Source organism: Oryctolagus cuniculus, chromosome 2, assembly GCF_964237555.1.
Source record: "Oryctolagus cuniculus chromosome 2, mOryCun1.1, whole genome shotgun sequence".
Taxonomy (NCBI): Eukaryota; Metazoa; Chordata; class Mammalia; order Lagomorpha; family Leporidae; genus Oryctolagus; species Oryctolagus cuniculus.
Window position 1 is genome coordinate 133,816,608 of NC_091433.1, and position 22,146 is coordinate 133,838,753.

At 48.4% G+C, this 22,146-nt stretch overlaps 1 protein-coding gene and 1 long non-coding RNA gene across 5 annotated transcripts in view; one reads left to right on the forward strand and one right to left on the reverse strand.

Moving 5' to 3' along the window:
- Positions 1 to 570: 570 nt before the first annotated feature.
- LOC127488416 (uncharacterized) lies at positions 571 to 7,774 on the forward strand. The gene is made up of 3 exons (XR_007916121.2): positions 571 to 710; positions 3,234 to 3,343; positions 5,223 to 7,774. It is a non-coding gene; the product is annotated as an uncharacterized lncRNA (long non-coding RNA).
- Positions 7,660 to 22,146, reverse strand: part of ARHGAP25 (Rho GTPase activating protein 25) — a 94,758-nt gene continuing 80,271 nt past the window's right edge. For all 4 annotated transcript variants that reach the window (XM_008254309.4, XM_070069026.1, XM_008254310.4 and 1 more), the window contains 6 exons: positions 19,559 to 19,691; positions 17,512 to 17,585; positions 15,903 to 16,024; positions 14,923 to 15,119; positions 10,865 to 11,397; positions 7,660 to 8,427 (listed from right to left, as the gene is read on the reverse strand). In XM_008254309.4, coding sequence (XP_008252531.1) covers positions 8,220 to 8,427; positions 10,865 to 11,397; positions 14,923 to 15,119; positions 15,903 to 16,024; positions 17,512 to 17,585; positions 19,559 to 19,691 — 1,267 coding nt within the window. In that variant the 3' untranslated portion in view covers positions 7,660 to 8,219. The remainder of the gene's footprint in view (positions 8,428 to 10,864; positions 11,398 to 14,922; positions 15,120 to 15,902; positions 16,025 to 17,511; positions 17,586 to 19,558; positions 19,692 to 22,146) is intronic.

Here is a 22,146-nt window from a genome sequence, read left to right on the forward strand (position 1 = left end):
GAACCCGGGGTGCCAGCACCACAGGCGGAGGATTAGCCTAGTGAGCCACGGCGCTGGCCTATGCATTAGATTTTAAAGCTTGTCTGGAGATGGCTTAGAGTGTATGGGAGGATGTGGGTGGGTTATGTGCAAATACTAGGCCATTGCATACCAGCAACTTGAGTATCTGCCAATTATTGGCATCTGTGGGGTGTCTCAGGACCAGTCCACCAAGGAGACCAAGGGCTGACTGCATCCAGCCCTGAAACAGACACAGTGAATCCAGATCACCTGCTTCCTAGTGATCAAGTCCGAGTTCCCGCAGAATGTGTCTGCTGTCAAGCCCCAGGCCAGCAAAGCCGAGCCATATGCTCAACCCAGCTCTTTCTCTAAAATAAGAACTGCAAGCAAACCAATGCCCTCTTTCACAGCCTGGGAAGGAGCAACTTCTCAAAAACACAAGGGCTCTGTGTCCTCGCCGAGAAGTCCGCAGTGAGAAAGCGGAAGGAGCAGAGGGCAAGTGCAGGTCACTATATCTCTGAGGGGCCTTGTTTCCAGAGTGGTCACATGGGGCTGCTTCCTCTGCCCACTGTTTTCCCAGAGTGGTTGAAAACTGTGCGACTGCGTGAAGCAGGCTGGAGACAGAATCCACAAGCTCCCAGTCATGCTGGGCCGTCTCAGGCATACACGTCCAGAGGGCAGAGCCTGCTTAACTTACGACACATGTGAAGGTGAGGAAGACATGGGGGATATGCGGCCTCTTTCTTCCCACCAGCACCCCACCACTCACCGAGTCCTCCGTGTGCCATGGGAAGAGCTCTCTCTCTCTCTCTCTCTCTTGCTTTCTCGCTCTCTCGCTCTCTCTTTCCCCCCAAGGTCTCACTGGCGGTACATCCTCCATGCACTGTGCCCCACTGGAGGACCCTCCCACGCTCATGGGAGGAGGAAAGAGCTCTCTAAATGGAAAGAGCCTTGAGAATACGTAAGGAAGTTCAGCACAGAGCCCTGCAAGGCTCATTCCTTAGCCACATGAGATCAGACTCTGAGGAGACCCCCATCCCAGTTATTCCTGAGAGACATCTGGAGGGTGGTCCTGCTGATACGGAGCCCTGAGTTGATGCCAGGCAAAGACCTGGCAATGTGTGACCCCCCCAGCCACCGTCACGGCAGCAGTGGGCACAGCCGGGGCTGTGGGGGGTGTCTGCCTGCTGACATGTCTCCACATTGATGCTGAAGTGGGAAAGGCACAATGCGTGCTTCTTCCCTGAATTTCCAACCAGGCTGCTGCTGCTGCTGCTGCTGCTTCTTCTTCTTCTTCTTTTTTTTTTTTTTTTCAGGCAGAGTGGACAGTGAGAGAGAGAGAGAGGGACAAAGAGGCAGGCTTCTCTTTTTAAGAGAAAATGACTTTAGCCATTTTATTTCAGTGCATCACCGCCAAGAGATAGATTTCTGTGTCGCCCTTCTTCCCCGTATGAGGGTCAGGCTGACACAGCATTGGACAAATTGGACAGACTCGCTTCAGTTCCGAGCTCTGCTGCATTGAAACCTCAGGAAAACAGACTTGATTGCAATCAAAGAGTTACGGGATGTACAGTTCCCCTAGAGTGGAGGACACTCACATCCCCTACAATAGTTCCTGGCCTGACTCCCACTTGCAGCTTCCTACTGACGCATACCCTGGGATGCACAGCTCAAGCAGCTGAGTCCCTGCCACCCATGGAGGAGACCCGGATTGGGCTCCTGCCTACCGGCTTTGATCTGGCCCAGCCCTGGCCATTGTACATATTTGGAGAGTGAGCAGTGGATGGGAGCTCTGTCTATCTGTTTGTCTCCCTCTCTTTCTCTCTCAGATTCTCAAATAAAAGTAATTTTTAAAGATTTTATTTATTTATTTATTTGAGAGGTAGAAGGGGAGAGACAGGGGTTTTCCATCCACTGGTTCACTCCCAAAATGGCCTGCAATGAAGGCAAGCAGCCAGAGCTTCTTCCGGGTCTCCCACGTGGGTGCAGGGGACCAAACACCTGGGCCATCTTCTACTGCTTTCCCAGGCCAGAGCAGAGAGCTGAATTGGAAGTGGAGCAGCCAGGAGTCAAACCGTTGCCCATATGGGATGCCGGCACCACAGTGCTGGCTCCCAAAAAATGTTTTAAAAAGACAAAATTTGATTGAAGACATGAAGGCGACTCATATTCCAAATGCTTGTCACAGTGCAGAGAAGAAAAGGTGTTTGCTGTTTACTAGTGGTAGTCATTGTGACGATGTTGACACCGGGATCTAGAGTGATGTCTGAGTACGGCGGGACCCAGCAGGACCAAGAGAACACCAACAGCAGGGGGACGGGGAGAAGAAGAGGACAGCCAGGTGCCCACTTCAACCTGTCATCAGGTGTGCTTAGGGCAACCTGAAGGGAGAGTGAGCCAGTGGACGGATCTCTTTCTTTGTCACTCTGTTTTTCAAATACATAAAATACATCCCAGTAAATAAGTCTGACCTGAGTTGTGACTAAGGACAGTGTTAAATCTGTCTACTGCCCCTCCCATCAGCAGTCAGCACAGCGTGCCCTCTGGGCTTCTCTGCTCTCAGAACTGCCTGTGTAGCTTTTCTGCCCTGTCGCTCCACCTGAAGCGGCCAGTACACTGCAGTACCTGGTGACGTCCCGCTCTTCGCCTGTCCCTTCACCCACCACCCAACTCACCCGGCAGGCTCTCACACCTTCTGCCACAGCTCTCTTCCAGGAATCAGACCACTGTTTTAAAAGCTGGTTTCAGTGATTAATGGAGGCTTCATGGTTTTCTCCCATAACAACACATTCATGGTCAATATTGTAAATTACCGGTAGGGATACCTTAATCTAATATGGATCTGAAGAGAAGCTGCTTTTAATCAGAGCTATTCTCAGTACTCTATAAACAAGCCCATGTGTTCTTACCTTCTGTGCCTAGGAATAGAATCTACCTGCACACAAGTTAAGAGCACTCTTATTATCAAAGCAGTCTCTAAATCCTTGGATTTGTTCATGACTAAGCTACTGTTATATTGAGACTTTTTGAAAAGATTTATTTATTTATTTGACAGAGTTACACAGAGAGGAAGAGAGATATAGAGAGATTTTCCATCCACTGGTTCACTCCCCAGATGGCCGCAATGGCCAGCACTGGGCCAGACCAACACTAAGAGCCAGGAGCTTCTTCTGGGTCTCCCATGTGGGTGCAGGGGCCCAAACATTTGAGTCATTTTCTGCTGCTTTTTCCAGGTGATTAGCAGGGAGCTGGATTGGAAGAAGAACAGCTGGGACACGAACCAGCACCATATGGGATGCGGATTACCCCACTACGCCACAACACCAGCCCCAGAGATTTTTTGGTAACATCCCCAGGCTCAGTTTTCCCTATCTGCAAAATGGGCATATAACATAAACCCATTCTCTGTCTCTTAGGTACCTCTTATCCTAAATGAACGAGTTCATGATAAGCCAGTGTGCAGGGAAGACCAGAGAGCACGGTTGTGTTGACTGCTGATGGGAGGGGCAGTAGACAGATTAACACTGTCATTAATCACAACTCAAGTCAAACTGAGCAGTTTGAGCTGTGTTTCATAATCCCGGTAGCATATCAGAATGAATTGGGATTTATTTATTTATTTACTGGGATTTATTTTATTTATTTGAAAAACAGAGTGACAAAGAAAGAGATCGTCCCTCCATTGGTTCACTCTCCCAAATGGCTACAACAGCCAGGGCTGGATCGGGCAAAAGCTATAAGCCAGGTACTCCATCCGGGTCTCCTATGTAGGTGACTGGGGCCCAAGTACTCGGACCATTATCAGCTACATTCCTGGGCACATTAGTAGGAAGCTGGATTGGAAGTAGAGCAGCTGGGACTCCAAGCAGTGCTCTGATACGGGATGCCAGCATTGCAGGCAGTGGCTTAACCTACTGCACCACAACGCTGGCCTCAGGATTTATTTTTTTATACCAACTGTTAGAATCTACCCTCTATGATTCTGATCAAGTGATGTGGGTCGGGATCTGAGTGTCGGCATTGTTTCAAAAAGCACTTGAGGTGATTGTCTTACGCAGCCAAGGCTGCAAACCACTGCCTTAGAATACCACTGCTAATAAAACAAGCAGGTATAAAATGGCATCATATGGGGCGTGTCTTGGCTGTGACCCCAAGCTGAGGCCAGCTCTATATTCTGGAAGCGCTCAACAACAGAGGCTTGATAAATTTCACACATGGTTGTGGTTGAGGGGATTGAACTCTTGGACAGAAGCCAAGAACCACAAGAATCACTAAACTGTGGCTTGGAGCAGCCTTCAAAAATCACCTCCATCAATCCTCATCGCTGTGTGAGCACTGGCCCTTCAGCTTATGACTCCGGGCTTGTTTTCCTGTTGAACAAGTGGGCACACGATGGTGTCATCTGGGTCTGTTCCTCTGTGATTCTAAGCGTGTCTTCCAGCAGCAGGGGAAAGAGCAGCCACAGGTCCACACCCAGGTGAGTAGCGGCTCTGCAGCTGCACTGGAGCCCTCCAACTCCAGCCCTCTCTGGCCAGCCTGGGCTCCCCAATCAGCAGCCAAGGCTCCAGCTGTGGGGCCTGTGTCCTCCCAGCCTTCCGGGGCAGGGTGAAAGACTGCGTGTGATTCTTGTAAAGGTGGCCCAGTGGGGCTGGCGCTGTGGCATAGCCAATAAAACTGCCGCCTGCAGTGCCGGCATCCCATATGGGTGCCAGTTCGAGTCCTGGCTGCTCCACTTCCAATTCAGCTCTTTGCTGTGGCCTGGGATAGCAGTGGAGGATGGCCCAAGTGCTTGGGCCCCTGCATCCGCATGGGAGACCTGGAAGAAGCTCCTGGCTCCTGGCTTCGCATCAGCTCAGCTCTGGCCATTGCGGTCATTTGGGGAGTGAACCAGTGGATGGAAAACCTCTGTCTTTGGTTCCACTGCTCTGTGTAACTCTGTCTTTCAAATAAAAACAATAAATCTTAAAAAAAAAAAAAAAAAAAAAGGCGGCCCGGTTTATGCAGCCGCAGGCCCAATGTTCTCTCTGCTCCCCAGCCAGCATGAGGCCTGACTGCTGCTGGTATCTGCACAGGAAGTGGTGGAATGCGGGAGTTTACACGACGCCAGTGTACGGCATCTTCCGGGCCAGGCCCGTGGAGCCCAGCCAGTGGATGCCGGCCACTGTGCCGCCCCTTCTCAGCAGCCTGGCCAGCCCTGGGTTCCTGTTTTGTGCTTTTCTCAGACGCTGGCCTCTGAATGGAGCTTGAACAAGTCGGCCAGAAGAGCAGCTACAGATGTTTACTGCTTGCTTCCTGTGCAGCAGCTCCATCCTAGGAATGCCAGACTCAGTTCTCTCCCGGCTTCAGACTCTGACCACAATCATCCCAGCTGGCCCCTAGGACAAACTGTTCTACCCAGGGCACAGCCTTACTGGAAAGCCACAAACCTGCCTCAGACTTGAGAGAGAAGCACCCTGGAGAAGCCACGCTCGAGGCTGGGAGGCCAAAGAGTGCAAGGGGCTCTCCAGTGCACAGCGAAGATCTTTGCAGGTTTTCAGCAGGTGCGTGGGCAGAATCGGGGAAGGTGAAGGTGATGGGTGTGGCTCGACAGAACGAAGACTCAGCAGAGCCTTGTCTCTGAAAAGCATTTGGAAGCAGACGGGAGCTGGAATGGGCCTGTCTCCCAGCACTGCCTTCTAGAACGTGGCCCCAGGTGAGTTCCAGATGCATGCCCCATCATGCATCTCCTGGATGCCCTTTTTGGGACATTGAGGGTGGTGGCATCGGAACCCACATGCCCCTCCCTTGTCCGCCTATGGACTCAGGAGGACCTGGGGATGTGGAAGAACGCTGTTTCTTTGCCCCCTTATCTGGAGGGTGGCACAGGAACAAGGGGGTGGCAACTTCAGCAAAGTCGGATTCTCGACAGTGAAGAGGAGCTGACAGTCCCAGCCTCCCCAGTGCTTCAGAAGCTGCAACGGCGCTCTGCTGTCTGGCATCTGCACTCCCAGACCAGGAGGGGCCGGGACACACACGTGGCACTGCCACGCAGCCCAGGCTCTGGCTCGCAGACCCAGCGAGCTCCTCTAGCAGGGCCTCAAAAGAAACCGACTGCACGGTCTCCTCTTCGACCAAATGATCTTGAGACTTCGTCGCTTCCACTCTCAAATCAACTAGCACCCTCCGGGTCAGTGCGAGGGATCTGCACACACTCACCAACACAAGCCAGGTATCCAGTAAGGGTTTCCTGCGTGTGGATCTAATTAAAATACAGGTAAACTCCAGGAAGACACATATTTGACCGCGTTTCTTAGTGATGTCCCAAATTTCCTCCTCAATCTCTGTAAGCAGGGCTATCAGAGGATGCTTTGTGCTGTCCCCCACCCCATCAATCCTCAAGGGACTGTGTGGTGGAGCAGGGCCTGCGCACCAGGAATAAACAATTCTGACCCTTCTGTCTGTGGGTACTAAGTCTTGGCCACAGGCAGGGGGCACTAACCAGACTGAAGAAAACGATTAAAGTAAAAGGCGTGAACAGGTGGCACACATATGCTGGGGAAGGCTACGCCCTCACTAGGAACCTCAGACTGCACACCACAAATTAAGCCATGGCTTAATTCTAGGGTTCAGGTAAACTCATGGGAGCAATGGGATGGAAAGTACTAAACACGTACAGCTAATACCTGCTGGAAATCACGCCAGGGGTCTAGAGAGCTGAAAGCACATTCAAGAGCATCTATCGGCCTTGGATTTTATCTCACTGGTTTCTGTCCTGAGTGTATTACATTATGCATGGCATAGTAGTACAGCAGTACATGTATACACAGTTCTCCAGTTGTCCCACAGTATCCACGCTGGGTTGGATACTAACATCCTGGGGTATTAAAGTCCCTTAGATAAAATGGTGCTGTATCTGCACATAGCCTGTACCCATCTTCCCATATATTTCAAATCATCCCTAAATTACTTACAGTACTTGACTCAAGGTAAATGCTAGGTAAATAGTTGCCATACTATATTGTTTAAGGCATAATGATAAGAAAAATTAGAACATGTACAATGCAGACACATTATTTTTTTCCTTAGTATCTCTGAGCCGTGGTTGGTTGAATCCATGGATGTGGAACTCATGGATGTTGAGGTCTGGCTGGAATTTATACAGATATGTCTACAGTGGGAGGATGCTCTGACAACTCCTGCTGATGGCATACACAGTCAGAAGAGCTTGGAGACAATCTAACTAGAAGAATGGAAACAACCATAAATGACTCAACTAAGCAGAATAAAGGGTCCAAGATATTACCAAGGGTCTCTGCCAGGCTGACCTGATGTAGAAAGGGAATAGTCAGCTGTCCACTGGGAAAGTCCCTCCCCCAGGGATTGCCTAGTGCCCTATAGTCTCTTAAAGGATAGATTCACTTGCATTTTGGTGAGACAGAAAAGAATGTCATCATCCTGACTCTTACCGTCTAAGCCCGCAACCAGTCTCTGGCGTCTCATTACACTTAGCAGCCTTTGTTCTCAGGCCCTCCACACACAAGCATGGCCCTGAAAAGCTAGGAGGGGCTGCCGCCCAGCCCACGCCCAGCTCATCAACCCACGTGCCTCAGAGAGGGGCCGTCCGTTGAAGGAAGAACCGTCTTTTATGAATTCTCACAAACGCTCTGTAAGCAATAGCAATGTCCTTGCTTTTTGCTCTTTATTTGAATACTATTTTCCCATTTGGTTTTGCTTTTATAAATACAGTTTATTGCTTGTTTTGTCTTAGTCTAATAATAAGTCTGAGAACCCTTGAGCAATGTGCATTATTGTAAGGGTGGCAGAATGAGGTTCTGACTTCAGCAGGTGCAGCTTTTCCCAAACACAGCCCTCCAGGTGTCAGCACATGACGCTGAATATCGTTTCCTGCCCATGTGGCTGAGACGCCCTGAGGCCATCCACATGGAAAACACAAAACGAAATGTTTGAGTCCTGCCTCTGGCTTACCAGCCTGTCTCACATATCTCTGTTGGACATGGTCATTCAGCAAAGGAAAGTTCCAGGCCACACATCCTGAGGCCGCTGAGAGTAACACAGTCGCTTTGAGTGCTGCAGCAGGTGGCCACAGACGTGCACACGTGTCGCAGCTGACTCCACTGATTTATGTGCTGGGAAATGCAGTGCCTTCTCCCCCAAAGTCCTCTCCCTCTTAGGGAGTAACCGCCTCTCTCAAGATGTCCCTATGGCACTTCCCGGGATGCTCAGGCATCAGGTTTGGGCTCCTTCATGGATTTGACAAATTCCTTGACTTCCTCTTCCAAGACCTTGTTCCTCCGCTCCACATCCTCCCGGGAGCGCTCCACGTTGCGGAGCCTGATTTCCAAGGCTGCGAATTTCTTCTTTTCCTGCTCCAGCTCTTCATTGAGCCTCACCACCTTAGCCCAGACATCGTAATTTTCCTTCTCCAGACTATGAGGAAAGAAAGTGAACAGGGCATTAGCTCTAGAATCTTCCTTCACTCTGGCCCCAACCTCCGCTCATTTTCCTCCCCAATCACAGAACCATATGCAACTCCTATCTCTTATTCACGCTCCTCCTCCTACATAAAGACTTCCCAGTAAATCTGAATTCCCAGAACATATCTGAGCCCCTCCTTCCTCACATAACACTCCTATTATTGCTATTGATGTTCATGTTGTTTTGTGTGTTTTATGTCATCTTTGTAAGAAGGGACCCCTGATATATACGTATTGTTATTAGTCCTGCTTGACGAGCTGTGGAAGCCCCATCCATGCTCTCATCTCCTCATGCAGGTTCAAGGGTGAGCACAGGCCATCACACTCTCTATTAAAGTCCTCCTGGGGACCAGGATTCGAAGAAGCAAAGGCAATCACCCTTTGGGAAGCAATGGTCCCAGGTGCCCCACCCTCACTTCTGAATCCTACTGCAAGTGGAATATATGTAAGATTCTGCATTCCTTGGATTTTCATTGCTATTGACCAAAATCCTTATGTGGTCCCAGGTAACCCCCTGCCAGGTTGAATTAACCCTTAGGAGTGAGTACACAGAGATCATTTTTAAGCCAAAGAAGGGAATTTCAGATGAGTGTGGGAGATTGTGTGAATGGAAATTTGCTTAGCGTTTCATTCATTGGTGAGCAGCCTCCCAACAGTCCTGGCTCCCCAGACAGCCTGCCCGTGCTCGTAGGGAGACTCGACTCCCATCTGCTCTGGGTGCTTTCCTCAAGGGCCTTGGCCTGTTCTGTGTAATGGCCCTCTTCAGAGCCTTGCCCACGCCTGCCTACTCCTTCTGAAAGCTAACTTGGGCTCCTTCCTTCTAACTGGCTCATTTCAGATCTAATTTTCTTCTCCAAGTTCTCCATGCCCATCTGGCTCTAGCGGAGATGACGGATTCCCTCTTGACCACTGAGCACGGGGCAGAGGTGGAATCCACACGGGCTCAGGTGCCTGGCGGACCCGGGTTCACATCCCAGCCCACCTACGTATGATGAGTTCTGAGACCTCCAGGAGGGTTTTACACCTCCCGAGGCCCATTTCTGCTGTTCAATGGGGCTTCCCTATTTCACAGGACGGCTGTGGGGACTGCATGAGCAGACAGCACTGAAGCACAAAGCTAAGAGTGGGCACCGCTCACTGTCAATCCCCCTCACTCCGCTGTGGTTGAGCTCCCTGACAGGTGGGCTCCGAGGTTCTGTCCTACCCAGCAGGAGTGGCCGCCGCCATGGCAGCTGGTTCCTCTCCTACTCTCTCAATGCCACCAGATAAGAACACACTGTGATTCTTCTCTGAGACAGCTGTAGTCACTGCCAAGACATCACACAAGTCTCATCATCCTACCAATGACTGCTGTCAGGTTCTCAGGCACAGAAGCTATGTTTTGCTTCTAAATGGGCAGCTCTGGACCAAGAAGTATCCATAAATATGAGAACCCCGCTCATTCACATTTCACTCTTTTTTTTTTTTTTTTTTGACAGGCAGAGTTAGACAGTGAGAAGGAAAGATAGAGAGAAAGGTCTTCTTTCCATTGGTTCACCCCCCAAAATGTCCGCTACGGCCTGCGTGCTGCACCGATCCGAAGCCAGGAGCCAGGTGCTTCCTCCTGGTCTCCCATGCAGGTGCAGGGCCCAAGCACTTAGACCATCCTCCACTGCCCTCCCGGGCCACAGCAGAGAGCTGGACTGGAAGAGGAGTGACCAGGACAGAATCTGGTGCCCCAACCGGGACTAGAACCCTGTGAGCCACGGCGCTGGCCTATGCATTAGATTTTAAAGCTCATCTGGAGATGGCTTAGATTGTATGGGAGGATGTGTATGGGAGGATGTGGGTGACCCATGAATCACAAAGCAAGTGCCAACCACCCCAAAGCTTCCACCTTACTCAAGCTTTCTGGAGGTCACCAAAACCCTACTGTGCTCTGGCTTCCTGTTTCTCCCCCCTCACCCTGTAGCCTTGCCCTCCCTCTGCTCCAGCTCTCGCCTGCTATCCTCCTGTGGCCTCTGCCCCTCTGCTTCTCTCCACCTGCCATGCTTTTTCCATACCTGTGGACCTGACTTGGTTGCAGAATCAATGAACAGCTTTGAAATGAAACAATTAAAAAGCTCCTTTTAATCCATCAAAGCATGTTGATCCTTAAAGAGCCACTATTTATTTGGAAACTAGTGATTGAGTTACTTAAAGATATACATTTCTGGAAATCAAATCATAAGTTTAGAGCTTACACGAATTTAGTCATCTCATCACTTCCCTTATCCTTTCTCCCTTGGGCCTGCTGCATGTCAACTGTCTAAACTGAGTTTTACAGCGTGAATTCTTTGGGAGATGAGAACAACTCCTCTGCTCAAGACGGAAGCCAAGCGCTACCTAGCGCTCCTCCGCGTGTGACTCACTTTTTAATCTGCTCCTCGTACATTTGCTTCTGGGATTCGATCTCCTCTCGCAGCTCCTGGACCACCCTCTGCAGGGACTGAAATTCCTCTTCTTCAGAGTTCTTTTTTCCAGGCCCTGTTTCAGAGTGTGGGCTGGCAAGAGGATCTCTCTTGGAGTCCCAGGCAGGGGGAGAGAGGGCGCCCACTTCCTGGCGAGAGGACCTTGGTGGGGCCGGGACATTGTCATAGGTGGAAGTCCGCTGGGAGTTGGGAAGGGGCCGTATGTCTTGAGACATGGTTCTCCTGTGCCCCTCCCCTGCCTTGGCTTCTGTGGAAGGCACCCAGAATTCATTCTTAAAGATCTCCACTTTGCCGCCGTTGGCGCCTTGGAAAGCTGACGTCAAGAAACATTTTCGGTTAGGGAGCGTCTGAGTTCTTTTACGTGACTGCAGCTTCCAGTCTCCTGGCTTGTCCCTGGGTGCTTTGCTGCTGTCCTCTGGAAGTCCATCACTAGGCTGCTTTCCGAAGGGGCTGCTGGCCTCAGAGTCGCTTGTCTGGAAAACAATGGCCATGGTCATTGCAAGAGTTTTCCCCACCCTGTCTTGTGCTCCCCAGATCAGGGCTTGGAAGAAGTATTTCTTGGTTGCACACCTACGACGCGCTTAAACAGAAGCGTATTTCTTAATTTATCACATCCGTTGATTACCTGCCCGGTACTTTTTTTTTCCCTGAAGGACATTGAACTGACAGCAACCCTCGCTCTACAGATGAAGTGAGTCCACTGTTTGTTGGTGGTAAAAGAATTCTACACTAGGATACTTTTATAACCCCAGAATGGGAAGTCTTTCAAACTGTGACTCAAAATCCAGAAGCCATAAAAATTCAATGAATTCAACAACTGACATAGATTTCCTTGACCTTTTGAATTAAAGGGAACAAAAATAAAACAAGCAAGTCACCACATGCTAATTCAAAAATAAATGACAAAATGGCAAAAGTATTTACAATGCATATCACAGGCAACTCTAACCTAGAAAGCTTATAAAAATCATTTCCATAAACCTCACAGCCAATGTAAATATGGATAAAGGACAAGATTAGACAGGACACAGAGGGAAAAAATGTGACTGATTTTTACACACAAGGAAAACCTTTCTCATAATGGCAAACTCAAATTTAAATTCAAATTTACTGGAATACCAATTCTCTCCTATCACACGGGTAAATCCTCTAAATTTGACAATTCACTGTTGGCAAAACTATAGGGAAACAGGTTCTCTCAGGCACTGCTTGCAGATATGTAAGTGGCATAAATTCTAATAAATTTTATAAAAACTACACATTTAAATCCATTTGCCCTCTGAACTAGCAGTTACACTTCTGGGAGTTTATTGCAGAAAAACATCTGCATGGATATGTAAGGAGATATGGTCAAATTTCCTCATTGCAACCTTGTTTGTAGTACAAAGGACTGAAAACAACCTGTTCTTCTATAGGGGCTGGGTAAGTAGAACATGAGACATGCACAGAATAGGATGTTATACACCTGCCAAAAGTGAGGTGATGGCCTACTGACACTGGGAAGTCTCAGGACTTGGTGAGAGTCTGCTGAGTGCAAAATGCCAGCTATAAAGTGCGTGTGTACGGAAAGAGAAAGAAAGTGACATTATAACACATTTTGTGTAAAAAGTGTGGTAAGTAAGAGTTTGCTTCCATGTGCACTTACATTTGCATAAACAAAGACTGGAGGGAAAAATAAAAAACTAACAGGGGCAGGGAGGGTTGGGGTAAGTGGAGACAGGTGAAGCAGCAGGACTTCTCAATGTATACCTTTTCCTATCTTGATTCTTTGAACCAGGTGTATATATTATGTAAATGTAAAATCAGGGGCCAGTGCTGTGCCATAGCAGGTAAAGCTGCCGCCTGCAGTACCAGCATCCTATATGGGAGCCGGTTCGAGTCCCAGCTGCTCCACTTCCAATCCTGCTCTCTGCTATGGCCTGGGAAAGCAGTGGAAAATGATCCAAGCTCTTGGGCCTCTGCACCCAAATGGGAGACCCCGAAGAAGCTCCTGGCTCCCAGCTGTGGATCCGCACATATCCGGCCATTGTGGCCAATTGGGGAGTGAACCAGCGGATGGATAGACCTCTCTCTCTCTTTCTGCCTCTCACCTCTCTGTGTAACTTTCTCCCTGACTTTCAAATAAACAAATAAATCTTTCAAAAACATTGTAAAATCGGAAAATCAAGACTTAAGACCCCCCTCTTGTTCTTTCAGCTCATCATCTGCCTCACAACCTCATCTGGAGTTGGAAGCACTGGGTCCTGAGGTGGGAACAAGAGCGGGTCCCCTTCTATACCAGGATGGGATGGTGCCGTGGGCCCGCTGGTCAGCTTCTTGGAGTCTTGGCTCCTCAAGCATAAAATGTGGACGAGAAAGTCTGCCCTGCGCAGTTAAGATAAGGACTCCAGAGATGACATATTTTTAAAAATGTATTGGCTTATTTTATTTGACTTCTGAACTTTTTTTTTTTTTTTTTTTGACAGGCAGAGTGGACAGTGAGAGAGACAGAAAGGTCTTCCTTTGCCGTTGGTTCAACCTCCAATGGCCGCCACGGCCGGCGCGCTGTGGCCGGCACACTGCGCTGATCCGAAGGCAGGAGCCAGGTACTTATCCTGGTCTCCCATGGGGTGCAGGGCCCAAGGACTTGGGCCATCCTCCACTGCACTCCCTGGCCACAGCAGAGAGCTGGCCTGGAAGAGGGGCAACTGGGACAGAATCCAGTGCCCCGACCAGGACTAGAACCCGGTGTGCCGGCGCCACAAGGCGGAGGATTAGCCTAGTGAGCCGCGGCGCCGGACTGGCTTATTTTATTTGAAACATACATAGACAGAAATGAGAGAGAGAGAGAGAGAGAGAGAGAGAGAATGAGCTCTTATCCACTGGTTCACTCCCCCAAATGATTATAATGGCTGGGGCTAGGACAAGCCAAGGCTGGGAGCCAGGAACTCAGTTTGAATCTCTTACATGGGCGGCAGCAATCCAATACCTTCTCCCTCCCAGATTACATGTCAGCGGGAAGCCGGAGTCGGGAGGCACTCAGGTGTGGGACACAGGCCCCCTAACCAGTGTCTTAACCACCAGGCTAAACATTCACTGCACTGCCAGAGGTGATCTATTTAAATCTTCCAGCATGGTGGCTATGGAGCCAACAACAGACAGTAAAATTCCGTTAAATCAGCACCATAAGGGCTGTTTTCAAGGATTGCTGGGATGATCTCTTCCCACAAAGTGTAAAAGTTTCTATTTGGTTTTAGAGTATGAATACGTTGCAGTGTTTCTAGAAAGACCTCAGCTAAGGAAGACCACAACCACTGTCTACCTTTTTTTCATCTCTAAGATTACTGGTTACTATAGGTACTTTTCATTATCTGGTCAACCAGAAATCTTGCATTCATTTCTTGGCAACACATAAAGAATCAAGTTGCTAGATTAAGTTTGCATGTTCTTTATAAAAACATCTGTCCCTATAAATATATGAAAGTATTTGACCTTTGTAAATGATTGCCCTCAAATAGCCTACATTTCAGAGTCTGCAGGGTTTTTGGACATTGAGAACGTGAGCCCCAACCCTTCAGTACAAAGGAGGGGCTGACATTGCTGAGACAGTTTATCAGGGAATGAGAAATATTCCACAAACACATCACATACTCTGAGAAAGAAATCACGTTTCACGGCTTAGCAGGAAACCGGCTCTCACTCAGCTTTCACCCAGGATTTCCAACAGTCCTCACTAGCATATTTGCAGTGTGGTCTATGTTTTGCCCTCGACCATGAACTTCCTGACCTATGTTGGAAGGGGTTGCAGGGAGGCCACCATCGTTCAGCCTTTGGGAGATCAGCACACACATCACTGACCGCCCCCTCCATGAAGCCAGTAGAGAAGAGATTTTGAAGGAGGCCAGGCTTTCGGGCTGTCTTCATACTGGTCTGTTCCAGCTGTGCCACAAGCCCCCAGATTACCCAGAGCCACTCTCGCGTGGAGTGAACAGGACTAGCAGGGAGGTTCTGCATCTTACCCCGCTGCTGAAGCTGTCCGTCCTGGACACTGGGGGGTCTTCACTGGCATCCCAGCCCACAGAGCTGCGAGGCACAGGAGGCTTCTTGGGGTCATTTTTCTGGGCAGGAGGTGACAAGGGCACATCCTTAGACTTGGGGAACAGGACTTCGTGGTCTCTGATCATCATTGTCATCACTCTTTGGATCTGAGGGGTCCCTGCAAGAAAGCAGAGAGGGATTAGGAGGCATGAAATCCATAGCATGTCTCTACACACGACTCTCAAAACAGAGGCTCCCAGAGACCTCACTTCGCTCCTCACAGGATCTTTCTCAGTTGCTTAGTGGATTGAAGGGATGCAATAGAAGAGAGGTAGCAGAGAAGGGTGAAAGAGAGAGCTATTAAAGTATTTTCAGCCTACGATGCACTGGATCAGTCTCTGACCAGAAAAAAAATAGGCTATATAACAAGAATAAAATATAAGGAGAGAAAAATCAAGACATCTTTTTCTCCTTCTCCTAAGGTGGTCCTCAATATAACATTTGGTTTCTTTTGGGACACACAGAAAATATGCGCCAGGCATACTATTTCTCCAAACCCATGTCAGGCATCAGTAGTCTATGCCGGCACTTATGCTCGTTGAGAGAAGATACAACCTCAGAAGTCTGATAACACATTTCTGCAAGCAGCCTTTTCATGAGCTGGTCTTCAAGTGAAACCATTTACTCTATCTGGCTAAAGGCATTTAAAAGTAATGAAAGATTAAGAAACACTGTTTTCAGGCTAGCCTACTATACCGTGTGAGCATTGGGCAAACATTGACTTCTCTCTTCCGTTGTTATCTGCAAAATGGTCATAATTCCTGCCCTGCCTTATTTCACAGGGCTATGGTGCAACTGAGTCAGGAGATCAGCTGAAAATGCTTAGGAAACCACAGAGCTGTACACAAGCATCAGGGGTAGTGTAGTATTGCTGCCGCTTCCTCTGTACGACCAGCCCTACCTCGCATGATCACTGCAGGGTCTTCCACTTTCGACCTGATGAGATTCACACCAATCACCGTGGCCAGGTTGTCCACGCTCATCTTGTTAACAGCGCAGTTCAACTGGATTTCATGCAGGAACCTGCAGGCAGCCAAGAAATCCCATAGTAGAAAATGCAAAGCTGTCAGGAGAACGAATTTCAAGGTCCTAAGAACTCAGGGGTGGATCCCAACTCTTTCCCAGGTCTCAGGATTATCTCTAAGAGTTAGCTTCTTCCTGAAAGACCCAAGGCCAAGGAAGGAAGAGAAACTAGGAGCAGCCTGCCCAGCTGCTGTGGACCAGGCAAGGGGCTGGAGGTAGGAGGGGGAACCACACCAGCAGGGGGCAGGATCCTATTCAGGGAGCAAAGAGGAGACTGGAAGAACTACAATCTTGCCTTACAGGCTTGTCTTCCAACTCCAGAACCCACCCCACTCAAGTCTTCAGAGAGGAAAAATTTGTTGGTGAGAAGGTCTTGGATGGGGCTCGTGGTGCCTTCTCATCCCCATCCTCCCATTTCAGCCTCAGGTATTTCCAATTTCCAGCAAGTGCTCAATAACTAAACTGAATTTTGACTATAGTTCTACCCATTTGGGGCATGCAACTCTCATATTCACTGTAAAGAAAAAAAACGAACACATCAGTGGGGGGATTTCCAAATGTTCTGTAAAAATCATTTTCAAATGGGTAGAAAATTCCAAACACAGAGAAATTGTTAAATAATTGGTGGTGTGCCCAAATGATGAGAATAGTACAGTATGGAGTAGTATAGATTCATTTATAATTGCATAGTCTTATGTTATGATATAAGGAAATGCATATAACATAAAGTCAAAGGAAAAAAGGCAGAATATGACTCCTTATATGAGTATACTCATATATATATGTATATATAGTGTAATTTTAATTTGTATTTCAAAGTTGTGCCCTATATTTATGTTGACATATGAAATGGTCTATCACAGGGAGAGAATACCCAAGGAAACATACTAAGTATTAATAGTGATTATTGCTGGATGAGGGACGTGCGGATAATTTTTATTTCTTTTTTCTAGTTTGCTGTATTTTCCTGGTTTCCAAATCAAGCAAGGATAACTTTTGTAATCTGGAAACCAAAATAATAATAATAATAATAGTAATAATAATAATAAAAGCCAGAACTGGGTCTGTGTGGGTTGAAAATCCAGGGTCCCAGCCCAGGCACGAGATGATGCCACAGGCACGGCGCACAGTAGGTCCTCAGAAAGTGAAAAGGATGGCCCAGGATGAATGTCTCCAGGGAGCTAAGTTCCAACCCAGGGTTAGGAGAATGGGGGATAATTCTAGAAAGACTCCGCATTCTCTCACACGTTCCGGGACTTTGGGCAGTGCAGGGGCAGACATGAAGGAAGGAGCACGTTCATTTTGTATGCAGATTGGGTAATCAGGGATCCTCGCAATTACCGTGTGCAGACAGGAAGCCAGCTCCGTGCTATGTGAACACAGCTGACCTCCCAATACTCTGGGCCAGAGTCTCTGGTCATTGTCTAAGCAGAGCCTTGTTTCCAATGCAGCTGAAAACTGTACGGTTGGTAGCAGGGGACTCTCACCTGCAGAGGTAGCTCAGGAGACTGTAGTTGTCGCGAGGAAGGATGGAGAGCTGCTTCATCAACTCCTGCTGAGCCTGGGAAAAGTTGCATCTTCCATGAACTCTGAAGACCCGTATACTTGACTTCTTTAGCTTCTAAATCCCAATAGTGCATTCAAACAAAACTAGTTTGGGGGCAAATATTGCTTTTGCCTACAGGGATATATCACCCTGTAGGCAATCAGTAAATGAGCCAGCCTAGGAAGTCAGCCTGTCTACTTGCCAGCAATGAGATCCTGAAATGTTTTTGGGGTATCTGTCCAGAAACCACACACTGGTGGTCACACCTGTTCATACAGTTTTGTGGGTTTTTTAAAAACTCATTTTGGAAAAACAACCAATTCTTAGAAAGTTGCAAAAAAATATCCTGGAGAGGGGCGTGTTTTGTTGTTAAGATGCCCACATCCCACACTGGTGTACCTGGGTTCAATCCCCAGCTCCAGCTCCTGACTCCAGCTTCCTGCAAATGCACACCGTGGGAGGTAGCAAGTGATGGCTCAACTCGTTAGGTTCCTGCCCCCCCCGTGTGGGTGATCTGGATTGTGCTCTGGGCTCCCAGCTCTGTCTGCCCTGGTACAGCCACAGACAAGTCCCAGCTGAACTAAGATACCTGCATAAATTAAGACTTCGCTTCATATCCTTTCCTCTCTCCCCCTACAAAAATTACAAGTCATGTATAACATCCCCTCCATCAGGTCACACAATCTAAGTTTTGCTTGGAAAATAGCTACAATAGCTCTAGCATGTTAACTGCTTGTCCCTGTCCTCGTCCTCTCCTGATTAACTTGGGCGAGGATTTACTCAAATCATCAGGTGCTTCACTGCAGGCCAGGATCGAGAAGTCTCCCACAAGGATAGGGCACTCTTTCTTCATTCATTTTTAAAATACGTATTCTTTCTATGTTTTGCCCTTAGTCTTCAAAGAAGTTCTGGGTACAAGAGATATGATTATTACAACTGTCTAAGTTTGTGCTGTCCAATACAACAGCTTGCCACATGTGGCTGTTTAAATTTAAATACATACAAATGCGATACAATTACTAATAGACTCCTCAGGTGCACTAGCCACAGTACAGGTGCCTCACAGCCATGAGTGGCTAGCAGTTACCACTGGACAGTGGGGAGATAGAGCATTCCATTCAACACAGACTGTTCTAATGGTCAAAGTAAATACATAGTCTCATAGATGAGGCATAATTTGCTTAATGGCAGAATCAGATTTAAATGCACATCTTCATTATAGATTTTTTCTATGCACCACCTCACCAGAAAAAACTTTTAATATAGTCATGACAGAAACCAACCTATTCAAAGGAAGCACTTAGCCCCCCCATGTTAGCAATGCAGTACACATACATTCAATGGCCATTTGGTGTTGAAAATCTTGGTTCAAAGCCATGAAGGCTTTACAGTGGTGAAATGGGCTTATTCATTTCTTTTTGGTTGGCTTGTTAACATACTCCAGTGTGGTGATTGTTGACTGCAAGGCTTCCCTGGAAACAGTTTATGTAGGATCAAAAAATTCTATCTATGAATTTGTGTGCTCTCACAAACACGATGGTGCAGCCGGTAAGCAGGACCTTCAGGCAGCTGTGGCTGAAAAGAACAAAGAAGAGCCCCAGTCCTCTCCTCTCCTGGCACACACATTCCCTTGGCACACACATTCCTTGAGCAACCCTGTCTGCTGCCCCAGCCATCACAGACCTTGTACAGGGCTGGCGAGGCCAGCCCGCCCCTGTGTCTCAGTAGGTGTGCCGGCGCCGCAAGGTGGAGGATTAGCCTAGTGAGCCGCGGCACCGACCCGTTACTGGATTCTTAAACAGCCTATACGTTTGCCAGTCACTGTGATTGGCATTGTCTGCCTTTTGCTGCTGAGCTAGTTCCAGTTTAACAACGAATCTCATCCAGAGGCCTGGGCCCCCTGATCCACTGTTGCCTACGAGAAGAGCAATCAGGAGACAAATCACTCTCTCCTGAAGCAGGACACTGGGTGCTAATGGCATACGAACCTTGATCTCATCCGCATTCATGAGCTGCCCACAGAGCAGGAAGCCCTCGTACTGGCTCCAGGGAACCACAGGCTCTGGCAGGTCTCGGAGGTAGAGCTTTAGGAGGGAGGCCACGGTGTGCACGTCCGTGTCACTGCAAGAAAACAGGCAAAGCTCTTCGAAAGGGGAACTGCAGCACTCTCCCCACCCCCACCCGCGAATCCACTCAACAGAACTTCCAGCTTCCAGCTGGCGTTTCACGGAATACTAGAGGCTGATGAAAAGTCAGGCCAGAGTGCTTGTACTAGTGCCCCCTTCCGGAGTAACAACCTCGATGTTTTTCCCTCTCTCTTCCACCCAACTGCCTTGAACGGAAGTTGAAATCCCTCCTCCCCCTTTTTTTCTAAACTCTTTTTAACTATCTGGGTTTTTATAGCTTTTTTTTTTTTTTTCCAAATCACTTTGTACCACAAGCACCGTCTAATTAGTCACTAATTTTTCATCAGTTAACTATTTATATCTTTGGTGTATTGATCCCTTCAAGCTCCCAGAGTGCTTAAAATAATCCTAAGAGTCATTCATATATTCACTCAAGAATTCACTCAATCAATAAGCTTTGAGAGAGCTTCCTAGGTACAAGACACTGCGCCAAGTACTGGGATTTCAGTAGCAAGCCCAAGGGACAACCGGGGCTCATGGCCTCATGGAGTCACAGAGCCTGGGGGACTCAAATATTACCAGGTCATTGTTAGTGCCATGATATGGGAAACCAGGGCTCAGGAACATATGGAGCAGTGGGAAAGGGATGCCCAAGCCACAGCTGGGGACCACTGGTGATTCACCAGATAAACAGCACCGCAGTGGGACGCACAAAGGGGCTACAGCACAGGGCAGGCAGCACATGTGTCAGCCTGGAGGGTGGGAGAGGAGCCCCCTGCAGGCGCTGAGATGGCATCCAGATGACTGCCTGGTGGCCTGCGAGCGGTAGGGGCTCTTTGGTTCAGCTTGTCCAGTTTACAGCAATGCTCAGCAAAACACAGTCAGCAGGCAAATCTGCTGTATGTGCACAGCCTGTGCCCTCAGAGTGATTTTTGCATTTTTAAATGATTGACAAAAAAACTAGCCAGAAAGAGAAGGATATCTCACAGCGTGAAAATTAGGAGAAATTCAAATTTCAGTATTCATATATACAATTTTAGAAGCACACAGCCACACTTGTTCACAGATGTGTTGTCTTGGTCTGCTTTCTCACGGTGAGAGCAGAATGTGGTTGTGGCAGAGATGGTCTGGTCTGCACAGCCTAAATATTTAATACAAGGCCCATTAGGAAAATGTTGATGACCCCTGTTTCATAAGGGTATTGCTAAAAGAGAAAATAAACCTGAACCTTGTATACACAGTCACGTGTTGCTTAACGACAGGATCTGTTCTAAGTGATAGGCCACTAGGCAATTTCATGACTGTGTGAACATCACAGAACATATTTACACAAACCTGGATGGTTGAGCCTCCTACACACCCAGGCTGTATGGTGTTCACTGGCTTCTATGTGTCATTATACAGCACATGACTATACGTTAAGCTCTTTAAGGAACAAATGTTTATCTCACATAGATAAAAACTGACGTTATTTTTCATAATGTGCTCTAATGCAATCCTTCCTTTTTAAAATAGTTATCTTTATTTGAAAGGCAGAGAAAGAGAGAGAGAGAGGGGAGACCTTCCATTTGCCAGTTCATCTCCAAATGCCCACAACAGCCAGAACTAGGCCAGGCCAAAGCCAGGAGCCTGGAACTCAATCGGGGTCTCCCACATGAGTGGCACGGATCCAACTGTGGGGAGCAACTCGGACTAGACTGTTACTCGAATTAAGACTTATTCTATGCATCTGCTCTCCCACAATATGGCGCTGAGAAGGGAGAAACAGCTTCTACACCGCTGCCTCCAGTTCAACCAATAAATAGCAGGACCTGCTCCTGATTGGAGGAGAGCAGCGTACTCGGCGTGTGGGTAGCAGAGTTGGGATTGGTGGAAGAGGACTATAAAGGAGGAGAGAGACAACATGCACCAGGAACATCTACCTGAGGAACACCTGAGCAGCCCCTGAGAGAGCCGGCCGGTGGTGTGCCGCTCCCCCGTGGAAGTGGGGAAAGTGGCAGGGGGAACCGCCCTTCCACGGAGGTGGAAGGGTCGGTAGCCAACCCGGGAAGAACCAGCAGCAAACCCGGGGAGGGCCGAGCAGGCAAAAGAACAACGCAGGGTTTAGTGTCGTTCCTCCACGAAGACGGGGAGCGACATAATGGTGCCGTGACTCGGATATGAAGCCTAGGCAGGGTTTAGTGTCGTTCCTCCACGAAGAGGGGGAGCGACATCCAACCACTCGCATCATCACCTGCTGCCCCGAGGGTGTGCAGTAGTAGGAAGGTGGAGTTTGGAAGCAGAGCCAGGACTCAAACCCCGGCACTCTACTATGAGGTGTAGGCATCCCAAGTGGTATCTTAACCACGATGCCAAATCATCCCCAAATTGGCATTCCCAGGAGGCAACACACGGGCATCTTGAAAAGCTGTGATCTGCTAAGAGGTGTTGATAACCTGGGAGGATGGGAC